Source organism: Zonotrichia albicollis, chromosome 17 (assembly GCF_047830755.1).
Source record: "Zonotrichia albicollis isolate bZonAlb1 chromosome 17, bZonAlb1.hap1, whole genome shotgun sequence".
NCBI classification, from domain to species: domain Eukaryota; kingdom Metazoa; phylum Chordata; class Aves; order Passeriformes; family Passerellidae; genus Zonotrichia; species Zonotrichia albicollis.
In genome coordinates this window covers 15,540,203-15,555,197 of record NC_133835.1, presented here as the reverse complement: position 1 = coordinate 15,555,197, position 14,995 = coordinate 15,540,203, and the positions used below count along the sequence as shown (strand labels likewise).

General features: G+C 41.3%; 1 protein-coding gene across 4 annotated transcripts in view; it reads left to right on the top strand.

Annotated features, from left to right (window-relative positions):
• Positions 1-14,708, top strand: part of ARFGEF2 (ARF guanine nucleotide exchange factor 2) — a 34,505-nt gene extending 19,797 nt beyond the window's left edge. For 2 of the 4 annotated variants that reach the window (XM_074553819.1, XM_074553817.1), the window contains exons 23-39: positions 720-819; positions 1,590-1,630; positions 1,701-1,870; positions 2,492-2,643; positions 2,795-2,967; positions 3,383-3,543; positions 4,356-4,486; positions 4,595-4,724; positions 5,164-5,299; positions 6,124-6,262; positions 6,401-6,455; positions 6,707-6,821; positions 7,085-7,215; positions 8,208-8,376; positions 8,768-8,906; positions 9,877-9,994; positions 10,645-14,708. In XM_074553819.1, coding sequence (XP_074409920.1) covers positions 720-819; positions 1,590-1,630; positions 1,701-1,870; positions 2,492-2,643; positions 2,795-2,967; positions 3,383-3,543; positions 4,356-4,486; positions 4,595-4,724; positions 5,164-5,299; positions 6,124-6,262; positions 6,401-6,455; positions 6,707-6,821; positions 7,085-7,215; positions 8,208-8,376; positions 8,768-8,906; positions 9,877-9,994; positions 10,645-10,821 — 2,237 coding nt within the window. In that variant the 3' untranslated portion in view covers positions 10,822-14,708. The remainder of the gene's footprint in view (positions 1-719; positions 820-1,589; positions 1,631-1,700; positions 1,871-2,491; positions 2,644-2,794; positions 2,968-3,382; positions 3,544-4,355; positions 4,487-4,594; positions 4,725-5,163; positions 5,300-6,123; positions 6,263-6,400; positions 6,456-6,706; positions 6,822-7,084; positions 7,216-8,207; positions 8,377-8,767; positions 8,907-9,876; positions 9,995-10,644) is intronic. The other 2 variants (XM_074553818.1, XM_074553821.1) reach the window with 2 other exon arrangements.
• The last annotated feature ends 287 nt before the right edge of the window (positions 14,709-14,995 follow it).

Below are 14,995 nucleotides of genomic sequence, written 5' to 3'. Positions count from 1 at the left end.
AAAGCTATGTTGGATTAATGAAATTGTGTATTCCGATATGTGTTTATAATTACCAAATCTGTTGTAACTTTAGAATTGGGTTAAGCTATTTAATAACTACTCCACATTATTTGTTGGAATATGTTGTTGTCAAAACTGTTTTGCTGTACGAACTCATGGTTTTGTTAAAAGAATTAATGAAAAGAAAAGCCATTTATTTTTAGGAATTAATAGATGTTTCAATTAGTTTTCCAAAGGAATTTCTTATCTTTACATGTTGGGTTTTCTGTTCCAGTTTGTATTGTTTCTGCAGTGTGTACAAGAAACAAATCTTAGATTTTTGTCTTAAATTGGAGGGACAAGGCAAGTTGGATTAATTTTTGTAAAACCATTAAGGATACAAATTAATTTTTTACAACTTTGGAATGGATGCTATAATGGTGATTACAATGAATACAGAACTGTGTTCAGCATTAACTATTTGTAGCTAACTTAGAGTTCATCTTTTAAAATAGTATTTTATCTGTTCCAATTTTATTAACAATATCATATCACCTTAATCTAATAAATATGATGTTTAGCTGTGTAATAATCTGGCAAAGGCACTTTCTGCTCCATATAAATTACATGGTAGCTAGAAGCAGTAGTCACTTCTCTTTGTCTACTTGCTTGATGTTGGAGTCAATATAAAGTCATTATTTCCTAATGGCAAATACTGTTTTTTAATGAATTTATGGCAGGGAACCTCGTTGGGAGTGGGGCTGACAAACGGCACATGGCGAGCATCCAGGAGTCTGTGGGAGAGACCAGCTCGCAGAGTGTGGTGGTAGCAGTAGACAGGTACTGACAGTGTCACCTCTGCACTCTTACCTCAGTCATCATCTTTGTCATCTGCCCTGCTGAAATGTTGTCTAAGGACATCCTTCTCTCCTAAACTATGTGTTGGAATGGGAGTTCTTAGTGACTACTGGTGCAATGGTGCAAGTCTGCACAACCATATATTCAGACTTGCAATGTTTATTCTAACCATGAACATGTCTCGTACCACATCAAAGTCCAGGACATTTGGGAATGTTCTCTGCTTTATCAGTGTTCTATATGGACCACTATCAGCAGTCTGAACTCCTCTCAAGATCAAACAGCTGAAGGGCAAAAAGGGACAAGAGCGCATCCATAGTCTTTCTCCTGTCTGTTTTGACCGCCACAGCTGACCATATTCTTAGGGGATATAAAGATCAAAGGTGGCTGATAACCAGTAAAGTCTTGTAGCAGAGCTTCCTGTCTCTTTATTGTCCCCATGAAATTTAACACGCTGTCACCCAAATGAGTGTTCCAGTTTAACTTGGCCTGGGTAAACTTGTGAGCCTGTGCCTGTTGCTGCAGTGGGGTAGGAGCATGGTAGACTGTGACTTGGTGCAGGAAAGAGGATGCTTAGACTAAGGAGAGATGCATGTACTGCTGCCAAGGAGCAAGAATACAAGAGGTGCAGAGTTCATGGCATGGAGGGCTGTGAAGTATGTCCAGATGTGCTGGCCTTTTGCTGCAGCTCTGAGCTCTAACGGATTCTTGCGGATGTGCAGCTGAAACTCCAACTCCTGTATTTGTTGTAGGATATTCACGGGCTCCACGAGGCTGGACGGGAATGCCATAGGTGCGTATGGTGGGTTCCAGGGCCCCTGGCACGGGAGCAGCCTGGCTCACAGCAGGCTTCTCCCGTGCAGTGGACTTTGTGCGGTGGCTGTGCGCTGTGTCCATGGACGAGCTGGCGTCGCCGCACCACCCGCGCATGTTCAGCCTGCAGAAGATCGTGGAGATCTCCTATTACAACATGAACCGCATCAGGCTGCAGTGGTCGAGGATTTGGCATGTGATTGGAGATCACTTCAATAAGGTACTCTTTAAACTAACGTTACACAATATGCATAAATAGTGGGACTTCTTTAATCAGCTTTCTGTGTTGTTAGTGGCTTGAATTCTGATATTGAAAAAAATTCCATTCGAGGCACCTAAAAGAAGCACCTACTTAAAAATCTGAAGTGTACAAATATAAATGTTTATAGGAATGATCTTTAATTATATAATCTTCATTATATAATTTGGTATTTTTGTAATTTTTCTTTGTCTTTTCCTTCAGATAAAATGCCAAGTTAGTTTTCCTCTGAAATGTACACAAGTGATCCTTGAACAACAGTTGTTTTCCTTGGGAAATTGAATCATGTTAGGATGAGATTTTTAACTAAAGATTCAATTTATTTTATTGTACTGTGTTTTAGTTTTAGCATCTAGCTGGCTATTACAATTTGCTTGAAGCATTCAAAATCCATGGGTCTGTTTAGATGGATGAAATGACACAAAGCCCCCTTGAACAAGAACCCCTTCTTTCCCAAGCATCAGAATTCTAGAATGTGCTAGCAGTGTTTAGTGGGCTGAGATGGAACTTGAGTGACGAATTTGTTACTCATATAAATGACACATTAATTGATAAGTGTTTGAAAATATGCTTTTCTTCTAGGTTGGGTGTAACCCTAATGAAGATGTTGCCATCTTTGCTGTAGACTCATTAAGGCAGCTGTCAATGAAATTTCTTGAGAAGGGAGAGTTAGCCAACTTCCGCTTCCAGAAAGACTTCCTAAGGCCTTTTGAGCATATTATGAAGAAAAACAGGTGTGAGGCACTGCAATTTCTGCTTTAGCTTTAGTCCCACTTAAGGATGTCACTTGGTATGGGTCATGGTCATGTACAGGGAAGTGGGGGAGTTACTTTGTGCTAGTGTAAAGTAGTCTTGCATTCCTTTCTCTTCTTTCTTTTTCTTAAGATCTCCGACTATTCGAGACATGGTGATCCGCTGTATTGCTCAGATGGTGAACTCTCAAGCGGGTAACATTCGTTCTGGCTGGAAAAATATTTTTGCTGTCTTTCATCAAGCAGCATCAGACCATGATGGGAATATCGTAGAGCTGGCCTTTCAGACTACAGCACACATAGTTAGTAAGTAATGCTTGACAGATGCATGCACCCAAATTGGCCTGTCTGCTCTGAGCTGGCTTCAAAAGGCTCATCTGAATAAGGCTTTTGTATTTCCAGGCAAATAAACACACAACCTTGCAGCCACACTGTTTAAGCTCTGCAGCTGAGTCATACCCTTTAAGTCTCCGGAATGCTATGGATAGGACAAACTAGATACAGCTATGCTGCTGTACAACTCAGGAATGTGGTTGGTGAGGTGGGATAGGGAAGAATGCAGGAGAGGGCAAAGAACCATATTTAATGTAGAAGATCTGGCTCTTTTGTGTTTGTCTGTTCTATAGCATATGCCATGGGTGACGTGCCTAGATTGATGCAGTTTATCTATGGATTTTAATATCAGTAATTTTTTAAAAGTGTATTTGTTTGTTCTTTACAGCAAATATTTTTCAGCAGCATTTTCCAGCAGCAATTGACTCATTTCAAGATGCAGTAAAATGCCTCTCTGAGTTTGCCTGTAATGTTGCCTTCCCAGACACCAGCATGGAAGCCATCAGGCTTATTCGCTATTGTGCAAAATATGTCTCAGAAAGACCACAGGTATATTTGAATTGTACCCCTGCTGCATTTTCATACTCTCTTCTAGTGTTAAATGGAGATCAATTACTAAGAAAGAGCTTTCATACTCAAACTTCAATTGCAAGTGTTTGTTTTCAAAGCTTATTTGGATTAAGGAGAAATTTTGGTATTATGTAAGCAGTAAACTAGGGCTAGTTAAGTAATGTTAAGTCTTGTAAGTCCAAATGGGAAATAACTGAACCAAATAGTTTTTGGGGTTTTTTGTTTTGTGTGGGGGCTTTTTTGTCTGTTTTTTTTTTGTTGTGGTGTTAAGATGACTTGGAAAGCAGTGCTTCCTGTTCTGTCACCCTAGTTATGTCTAGTGCAGTTGGTTAAAATTTGTATTCTTCTCCATCAGTCTGTTGTGTGAATACTGAATGTAATAATCACTGGCTGAGGGGAGCATGTCTCCAGTGCACGCCACATTGTGTACCAGAGACTTGTAGAACTGCTTTCTCCCAATTTTAGATTTCCTTTTTATGTGTATTGATGTAACAGTTGTCTGTCACTATTAAAGTAGCTTTCTAAGAAGTCCAAACCTCAGCAACTTGTAAGGCCTTTACCTGGACTGAAGTAAAAACAGATTGAAGTATTTATTTCCATATATTATTTTCTTGTATTTTTGCAAATAATTAATTTCAGAGTTGTGCTTGTATTTTGCAGAATTGGAGTGTTACAGTATGAACTAAGCTAACTTTCCAAGTTTCTCTGTACCACTGGTAGTATCTAAATTTGTTACGTATAAAGATTTTTAAGATAATTCTATAAATTTTATTTTCTTACTGATCTTCAAGGTATTAAGAGAATACACAAGTGATGACATGAATGTGGCTCCTGGGGACAGAGTGTGGGTCAGAGGATGGTTTCCTATTTTGTTTGAACTTTCTTGTATCATCAATCGTTGCAAGTTAGATGTTCGTACAAGGTAATAATGCTTGTCTTTTTTTCCTTTTTTCTTTTAATTCATGCAATGAAGATATCACAGAAACACATTTTAACATCTGTTCCTATGCTTGTTTGGATTTGTTTATAGAGGCTTAACAGTGATGTTTGAAATCATGAAGAGTTACGGGCATACCTTTGAAAAGCACTGGTGGCAAGACCTGTTTAGAATTGTGTTTCGGATTTTTGATAATATGAAACTCCCTGAGCAACAAACGGAGGTAAAACCAAAAAAAAACCCCCAAAAAGCAAGCATTCCCTAGATTTGACTTTTTAAGAACTTGCACATCTGAGTCAGCAGTTTCTATTGACATCAGATATGGCCACTCCATACTGCCCCAGACTTAGCTAAACACATTCTGTATTCCTTCAAATTCTGTGGCATGAATGAAACTTTCCGCAGTCCAGTGACCTGTGTGTGTGTCCATCTGATTATTTTCAAGAATGTTCTCCCACTGTTATGAACATGTACAGTTTTCTGACCAGTGTTCATGTGGTCAGCTGAGTGCTTCTGATAAGACATCTGTGGTCATGAGGCTTTAGTTCTGAGTTCTCCTCTCCTCAGAGCTGTGTCTTTTGTTGACCAGCTATGTATAAGCCAAGTGTTGTAATCATGGAAGAATCCCCATAAAACCAAAGACTTTTCATTTTCTGTCCCAGAAATCAGAGTGGATGACCACGACGTGCAACCACGCCCTTTATGCCATCTGTGATGTGTTCACACAGTTCTATGAAGCTTTGCACGAGATCCTTCTTCCTGACATACTTGCACAGTTACACTGGTGTGTAAAACAAGGTACCTTATTTACCTATATCTTTTGATTAAATGTAGTTTTAAATGGTCATTACTTAAGAAGGGGAAGGTTAACTGAATTTTGGAAGAATAAAAGTTCCCATTAGGACAATATGTGTTGTAGTAGATTGATGCAGTATCTTGAATATTTGAGCATCAATCTTTTTATTGAGTTAAGCAACTTTTTTGTTACTGTGTTCATAAGGGGCTCATGGTGTTACTGTGACACAGCAAAACCTTTTGGAGAATGGGTCAATCTTCTGAACCTTCTGCCAACAAGCTTTTGTAGTTTGACTGCAGCGATACATTACCTCCTTTATTTACACGTATAGATACATGCATGCATTCTGATTTGTTTCTTTTTTATTATTTGCTGGCACCTGCTTCTTCCCCCTTCTCCCAGCCAATGAGTACTTCTAAACAGAGCTTTGTAAAGAACATGTTTTCTTTCTGGCTCCAAGTCTTACACATGAAATCCTGCATCTTACTACCATGGAATATCGGGGGACAATCTTGCAGTAAATCATAAGCTTCCAATTGCTGCTTTTCCTTCCTTTTTCTCACTCTCTGCTTCCCTTTTGCTTCTGCCCTGTCTTTTGTCTTCCCTACTTGTATTTCCATCTCATGAAGGCTATTTTGAAAGTGTTTTTTTTATTCAGTAGGTTCTTCAGCTTCATATTGTTGTAACATATTGTATAGGTAGGCTTTGAGCTGAGACTGTGCATTTCACAGTATTGGTAAAAAATTTTAATGGAGCAGTAATAGGGAATACTTAATTTTTCCTTGATATTGTACAAGTTGATAAATATGGAACATTTCTTTTACAGATAATGAGCAGTTGGCACGATCAGGTACAAACTGCCTAGAAAACCTGGTAATACTCAATGGACAGAAATTCAGCCCCGAAGTCTGGGGCCAGACATGCAACTGTATGCTAGAAATCTTCAAAACAACTATTCCTCATGTGTAAGTTCATAAGTTTAATTCTTATATTGATACCCAATTCTAAAGCAACAATATTTACCTTTTTTGGTTTTTTTTCTGTTTTGTTTGATTTTTGTTTGATGTTTTTTGTTGTTGTTTTGTTTCTTTAACTCTTTGAAGCTTGCTGACATGGAAGCCTGTAGGAATGGAGGAAGATTCATCTGAAAAACACTTGGTAAGAGTTAACTCAGGGTGATAAACTGAGTTGAAGGGTTTTGTGTTAGGTTAGCTTTTGAAATATTTGTTGTAGTCAATATACTTGTCAAGGAATTGATAGTAGATTGTGTTTGGTGTTACTGTAAAAATGATGTGAAGAATGGATGCAGAAAGCCTTTGAATCTAGGAATAGAGAAGTTCTCTGAAAAGTGATAGCTGGTTGGGAGTTAGTGTTTCGGATTGCTGGAATTGCTCTGCACTCTCTTCTAGGATTTGGACCTAGATCACCAGTCTTTAAGCAGCATGGATAAAAATGCTTCTGAAAGAGGACAAAGCCAATATTCAAATCCAACAGATGAGAGCTGGAAAGGTGGTCCTTACACAAGTGAGGAAAACATACAAGCTTTTTCAATGCACCTTTATAGCCAGACTTAATTCACTTCTGTAGCTCTCTACAGAAAGTTTTGGGGCAGGGGGATAAGTCTTTGCCATTTGTGTTTATGTCTTGCAGTGAGATTTTCTCTTTAGAAGATAATTCACAGCATTACTAAATATCAAATTATTAAGGGGAATGTCATATTTTGCTAGCTTGCTGTAAATGGATAATCATTAATTGCTTCTGAAACTTCTGTTGCTCCATTTCATTAGACCAGAAACTATTTGCTGGCCTCCTGATCAAGTGTGTGGTACAGCTGGAGTTGATACAGACCATTGACAACATAGTGTTCTATCCAGCAACAAGCAAGAAGGAAGATGCTGAGCACATGGCTGCAGCTCAGGTACCATCAGACTTACTTGTAACCTTGTGGTGACAGTAAAGTACAAACTATGGAACATTCTGACATGTTCACAAAATAGTGTCTTCTCCTGACTTTTAGCATTACCCCGAATGCGTGTGTAAACTACTTTTAAGTTGTGATTTTTTTATCTGCCTCCAGTGTTGCCTGGTGCTCTGCCTGTTGTAGTATTCTATTACCTTACTTTTTATTATAAATGTAATAGATTATAGTTGTTTTATCATGAATACGTACTATCAGAAATGGGTTTTGTTTGTTTGGTAGGAAAGCATTCCTTTCTGCTCATTAGACTGAGCGTCTTCATTTAGCCACAGCTGAAGCTCTTCTCAGTCTCTGGATATTTGCACTGGAAGTGTTGCAGAGGTTGAGCTCCTCAGCAAGGTCAATGGTCAAGAGTTCATTCACTGCTGGCTTCAGAGATGTCCCTGTCCCTGAAAGTTCTGATTCTGGGTAGTGGTGCACAGTAGCTCTGGCTTAGCTGTTCATAAAGCTATAAGCTGGAAGTTCTGGCTAGTGCATTCACGTAGTGTTTTGGGAATGGTATAGTTAAATTCCTAGTGAAATTAGCTAAAAATATTGACCAATTTAATTAAATTTGGCATGAGCCAAAGCTGAGGAATTTCTACACTAGGCAACATTTAAACCCACACTGTTTTTGTTGTTCATTTTCATGTTTTTAGAATTTAACAAACCTTCCCAGTTAGCTTGTAGAGAAGAGGAAATGTTCTGTACTGTATTGCTGTGACTGCAATGTTTCAATAAGGGAGTTGTTCCCTCACTCTTATTTTCTTATCAATGACTAGGATAGATCGTAACTTCTCTCTTCTTAAGTACCCCACTAAGAAGAATACAACTCTGATCTTTGACAGGACCACCCTGCTGTGTTGTGCTGCACTAATACTGCATTGCACCTATAAATGAATTAGAGTTACTGGAGTTTACAGCATCTTGCTCTCTCTCCCCCTGTTCTTTAGCGAGACACATTGGATGCAGTTATCCACATTGACACAGAAGACCAAGGAATGTATAAATATATGTCTTCACATCACCTTTTTAAGTTACTGGATTGTCTGCAAGAGTCTCACTCATTTTCAAAAGCCTTTAATTCAAATTATGAGCAACGAACTGTGTTATGGAGAGCAGGTGAGGTTTTTATTTTTATTTGATAAAAATGCTGAACTACACTTCTAACTTGAAGTATCATGACACAACAATGTGCCATGGCAATCACCTCTAGAGTTTATTGGACAGTTGCATGCTTTTATTGCTTGTCTCCTTCCCGATGACTTGAATAATTCTGTTTGCTAAATTATCTGTTTTTTTGGTTAAAGTAGAGCTGCACAGCTGGTACTGCTGTAGTTAAGTATCTTTATAAATAAATCATAACTCAATCAAAATCAAGGAGGAGGAAATACTGTCTGGACAAGAAATTATTACTGGTCACTAGGGCACACATTATTGATAAAATTTATTTTTGGCTAGTAATTCCAGCTTTGGATTGATCCCTCTTGTCCTGTGTGGAACTGATTTCTAGGGTTCAAGGGTAAATCAAAACCCAATCTCCTAAAACAAGAGACCAGCAGCCTGGCATGCTGCCTGAGGATCCTGTTCCGGATGTATGTGGACGAGAGCCGGCGGGAGGCCTGGGACGCGGTCCAGCGGCGGCTGCTCAGGTAGGACAGCCCTGCCCTGCCCTGCCCTGCCCTGCCCTGCCCTGCCTGGGGATGTGGCCACTGTGCACTCTGAGTTCACTTAGCAGTAAGGAAGCAATCTGCCTAGACAGCTTCTTGCCTGACATAGGCTTTTCTTTATGGAAGTGCTGGTGTCTGAATAGCTTTCCCACTGAGTACACAGTGATAGAGGTATAATAGGATACACTATAATTGAAAAAGAGTGCAGTATAAGCTGCTGTACACCTGGAATTTAAACAAATGTAGAAAATAAATTAATATAAAAAGATACTTGATGGAGTTGGTACATAAAAGTTGAAAGTACTAGTTTCTTATCAAATGTGGAGATCTCCCAACTTGCTCTTGGTACTAATCAATGGATTCTGATCTACCAGCAAGTATGGACATGTTAATCTGCTTAGCCCTTCTTTAACTTTTTTAAAAGAGTGTCCTAAAAATAACCATAGTAAGTGGTACAGTTTGTGCCTTGTGTTGACAATCTGCAGCAGGGACCAAAAATGTATTAATACAATAATAATTCTTCCTTAATGTATGATGTTGAGCTGTCCAGATCTTTTTTAAACCAGTCCAAATTTGGAGGGAGAGCTCTCTCGTGGTGCTGTTGCCTAAGCTGTCCCAATGTCAGGTTTAGGAAATAATGTTTGCAGGTTGAAAGTGACAGCACTTCAATTACAAAATATTTATCAGGCAGATTAATTTTCCTTTTCCTTCTCTCTCACCAAGTATTTATGTTCAGTTACTTGAAAAGTATTTCATTTCAGTCATCTGGAAAAATTCCTGTACCAGAAAAAGCAAATTTGTGTAGTTAAAGTTGTTGCATGTGATTGAGAACTTTCCCATGGAAGTGCATCTTGCTTGAAAACAAAGTACACTGAGAGGACAAACAGATCATGTAATCAAAAACTTTATAAGGGTTTTCTTTATGGTTTCGTGAACTGTGCCATCTCTGCAGTGTGTGCAGTGAAGCCCTGGCGTATTTTATTACTGTCAACTCGGAAAGCCACAGAGAAGCCTGGACCAATCTCCTGCTGTTGCTTTTAACAAAAACACTAAAAATCAGTGATGATAAGGTAAGAAGGGGCTGGAAGTCATGTCTGCTTTTGAGTATGTTTTTCATTCCTGCTTCAGCCTGAGTTCAGTCTTTATTTCCATCCAGACTGGAGGTGGGCCATTCTCATAGTGAGCTCTCTCCTTGCAATACAGCAGTGGCAGCTCCACTGCCTGCAGGCCTTCTGCATTGTGGAAATGAGGCTGCATCCATGCAATTCCCAGTTGTGTGGGAATGCGGATAGAATTACTGAACATTGTGCTTTTTCACATAAAAGCACAATGAGTGTGCAGTAAGGGAGAGGCTTATGCTGTATTACAGCCGCACAGGAATGGTAAGGGTGAATTTGAATTTCATGCCTGTAAAATTGGAATTCCACTTTCCTTGGCCATCTTGGCCCTTTAGAGGAAAACCAAATATTCATGTTGCTACAAATAGACTCTGGCACTACCTCTGGGCTGAGAAGTCACAAAACCCTGGCTCTGTTTAGGGAGTAACACCAGAGCACGCCCTGCGTGCGCCACTGCCGCAAACAACACGGATCTCGGTGCCGTTGGGAGGGCTTGGGTGAGACCTGGTGTTGTAACAAGTTGCTGTAGCCATGAATGTGTCAACATTTTTTATTTTGCTCTAGCAGTTGAGAATGACGTCCTGTTTCTGTGTCTTGGCTAGTTCAGGGCGCACGCTTCCGCGTATTACCCGTACCTGTGTGAGATCATGCAGTTCGACCTGATCCCCGAGCTGCGGGCGGTGCTGCGCAAGTTCTTCCTGCGCATCGGGCTGGTGTTCAACATCTGCACCACGGGCGAGCAGGCGCGCACAGCTGGCACCAGCCTGCCTTCCTGGTAGCTGCCGGTGAGGCTGTTGCACCGGCCTGTACGTAAAGCTGTGTCCAGAGATGGATTGAAGTGGATGGGGAAAAAAAGGGACCCTGGTGTATCACCACAGGAGCAAGTTATTCTTACCACAATGGCATTTGGGAACGAGGAAAATAATCCTGTTCTGTCCATCCTACAGAAGTGTCAGCAGTTTTATTTAAATTATTGCTTACAGAGTCTATACAGTAGATGTGCAAGTCTCTTTGTTTCAGTGCTAATCATTTGTATGATCCAGTATGTCTCTTCTAGTCTTTTATGCACTGCTCAGTCTTTCATCCCAGCTAGAGCTGATAAATCAGCTGGATATCTCCACAGACATTATGCCCCTTGGAACTAATGACTGTATTTGTGTAGCCTTGTGATGTTGGCAAGTGTTCATAATAAACTTGACTGTGGTGGCCAGTGACCACCCGAGATCCCTCTGGGTTTTCCTTTGTGTCCTGGACCAGGCCAGGCAGGGCACTGGGCTGTTGAGATGGACAGCCTGGAGGATATTCGGAGAAGGTTTTCCTCCTGTGTAGCAAATGACTTAATTTTTTTTTTTTAATATCAGTACTGCATCTTCTGAGACTTTAGTTTTATGGAAGATTTTACATCAGGAGCACCAAGAGCATCTACTCCTTTAGCTTATTAGGCTTGAGTTAAAGGCAATTTAAGAAAATGAAAAGGCATTTCTTTTCCTTCCATATATTGGCAGATCATAGAGCATTCACAGGAACATCAAAAACAAGGCTCAGAAGAAATAAACCTACCTTTTTGACCCTTGAATATAATTTAGCAGTAATGGTGATTGATTAGCAAAAAGTCCAATCCTTAACACAACTTTGCCTCCTTTTACTGCAGATCTGCAAGTTCTGATTTGTCATTTTGTGCAAATGAGTTTTGTTCTCAACTCTTAGTTCCTAGTGGCATCTAAAAACCCTGAATTTCCAAAAAACTGCTCTAGCAAAATTAAACAAGTTCATTCACGTGCTCTAAAGTAACAACACAATTCTGTGCTTTGAAGGCTTGCTGTGAAGCAAAATGTGACGTGACACTATAGCTTTGTTTGCCCAAGAGAATTTTCTTTCCTTGAAATGCATCACATTTCTGTGACAATGTTTCTATGACAGGATGCTGTCCTGGCCTTTGAAATAATTTTAAATTTCAAGTTCAAAACTTTTCTAAACCAGGGAAGTATGGCAAGATAAGAGGTTCCACTTCCTAAAATAATGCAAACTAGTATTAACTGCTGTGCTATCCAGAGTAGCAAACTCAAAATATTAACAGTATTGAAAGAAAAAAACAAACCAACAAACAGCAACACCAACCTACCTACTTGAGTGGAACTAAGTGTATAACATTACTTTCTTTTTTAAGTTGAGTTTCCTGGTAGGATGGCCTCGGGTGAGGTTGTCTTTGGTTATGCTGCTCTGAGCTGCTGGGAATGTGCTGTCCTTGGAGGTTTTTTGTTTGTTTTTGGTTGTTGTTGGTTTTGGTTGTTGTTGTTTGTTTCGTTTGTGTTTTGTGATCTTTTTCCCGAAGGGTTTTTATGGTGCTCCTCAATACATCAGTTTGTCCTGTGTAAGCGTTGTTTGGGAAAGGTTTTACAGTCAGTAGTAGTGACAAAGCTTTCACAGTTTATTTTCACTTTTTATTTTTAACCAAAGAAGAGTGGTAGTTGTGGTTATTTGATTTTTAAATGCCCATTAGGTTAAATCTATACACTGCTATTTAGTAGAAGGGAGTGAATGGCTATATATGAAAATAGGAGAAGACTGAAAAATAAGTAATGCTGGTATTTAACTTGCTGCATTTGAAATATCCTTTTGTGTTGCATCTCGTGTAGCTGCTCATTCCCTGGGAATGTCACTGCATTGGGTACTGCAGAAAATGAAGTATTTATTTTAATTCTATTAAAATCTGTAATAATATGCTATTTCTTTTTTTTCTGGTTGTAGGTAGTCCTAAGGAAAATATTTGAACCATTATTTTTCAGATTTGGAATGTGTTATTGCCTCATGGAATGTGTTCCCTCATGTCCCGTCAGACACACCTGGCCCAGCTGCATGTGTCGCAGGTTTGAAAGCCCTACAGTCATGTCTTGAAAAAAGTCTCAATTTTGAGGTCTTAAATGACTTCACAGTTGCTTCATGGGCTTTCTTTAGTGTAAAGGGCAGCATTTGTAGTCTCTCTCTGCACATTGGATAAAGATATTTAATCCATGCTTCCTTTCAGCCTTTGGTCTGAGACTGTTCTCCTTAAGAAAAGCTTTTGTTGTATTTATACCAGTTACAAACCCCTGAAGTTGGGCATGTGATATCCAACCATCTCAGGGTCTGCAGAGCATGAAGGAGAAAGGGGCCTGGGCTGCAATTGCATTGTCAGAGCCCAACCCTGTCCTGTTCCTGCAGGCCCTGTCCCCAGCACAGCAATAATCAAATAATCAGGGGGTGCTCAGCTTCCTCCACAGCACTCGTGGGTTTTCCTCAGAGAGTCAGGAAGGGCCAAACCCACCTCCATCCCAGCACAGCTCAGCCCCTGCAGTGGTGCCAGCTGGTTCCTGCATCCCAGCATAGCTCCTGCAGTGGTGCCAGCTGGTTCCTGCATCCCAGCATAGCCCCTGCAGTGGTGCCAGCTGGTTCCTGCATCCCAGCATAGCTCCTGCAGTGGTGCCAGCTGGTTCCTCCATCCCAGCTCAGCTCAGCCCCTGCAGTGGTGCCAGCTGGTTCCTGCATCCCAGCACAGCTCCTGCAGTGGTGCCAGCTGGTTCCTGCATGCCAGCTCAGCTCAGCTCAGCCCCTGCAGTGGTGCCAGCTGGTTCCTGCATCCCAGCATAGCCCCTGCAGTGGTGCCAGCTGGTTCCTGCATCCCAGCATAGCCCCTGCAGTGGTGCCAGCTGGTTCCTCCATCCCAGCATAGCCCCTGCAGTGGTGCCAGCTGGTTCCTGCATGCCAGCTCAGCTCAGCCCCTGCAGTGGTGCCAGCTGGTTCCTCCATCCCAGCATAGCCCCTGCAGTGGTGCCAGCTGGTTCCTCCATCCCATCCCAGCTCAGCTCAGCCCCTGCAGTGGTGCCAGCTGGTTCCTCCATCCCAGCATAGCTCCTGCAGTGGTGCCAGCTGGTTCCTGCATGCCAGCTCAGCTCAGCCCTCACAGCTGGCTCTGTGGAGAGCAGGACTGTGCAGTAGAGGGAGGCAGAGCAGTCACCCCTTGGACGGGCTGTGCAACAGAGGGATGTCCAGGTCACCCACCTGTTATGGCAGAAATCCTCCAGACTCCATTGCTTTGTTATGAGTCATTTCAGGCCTCCCAAGGGAAGGGGAGGAGGAGAGGATGCTAACGAGGAAAACCCTAAACCCTCCCTTTTGTGGTGATTAAAAACTCCCTTCATGTTGCTTCTGTTGTGTCTTACCGTCCAGGAAAAGGTTGTTTTTACAGCAGTTTGTTATCCATGTCTGGTACCTCACATTCTAAATGTGAACAGAACAATCTAAACCAATGTCCACTACTAAAACCAAAACCCCCTCAGGTTTTATTTAGCTCAGTCTTAATATTCAGGAAAAAGATTAAAAATAGTAACTGTCAAAAATGCATCTCGCTTTAATCTGTGACTTCAGTTTGTTCAGCACCTTTGTTTAAAACGTATGTTTTCACATATTTAAAATGCCTGAGTTTTAGTATCTCTGTATTAAGTGCATTTACTATCAATAATTTAAAGACTACTCCTTGCCAATGGATGTATAGAGTTCTGGGAGAATACCAAAATTATATAATATGAAAAACTATGTAAAGTTTTCTACATGAAAATACAATGTACAATAGTTATAATATTCCATGCTTTAATCAAGTGATAAATCAATAAAGTTTTACGAAGTGTTCCTTTTTTGTTCAGGTGCTTCCTTAAGCGGCTCAGAGGCTTCGGCGCCACTCGGGCTTCTCTGCGGGTTTGGGGGGTTCCGGTTCGTGTTTTATACCGCACGCTCCGTCCTCGTCGTTGTTCCGCCGGGAGGCCAGGCCCGTTCCCTTGACAGTGCAGGCGCTCGGACCGGGCCCCGCTCCCGGGGCTCCAGCTGGGCCCTGCGGCCCCCGGCCCCGCTCGCTTCGGTCCCGGGGCTCCAGCTGGGCCCCACTCACTCCCGGCCCTACTCGCCCCCGTCCCGGGGCTC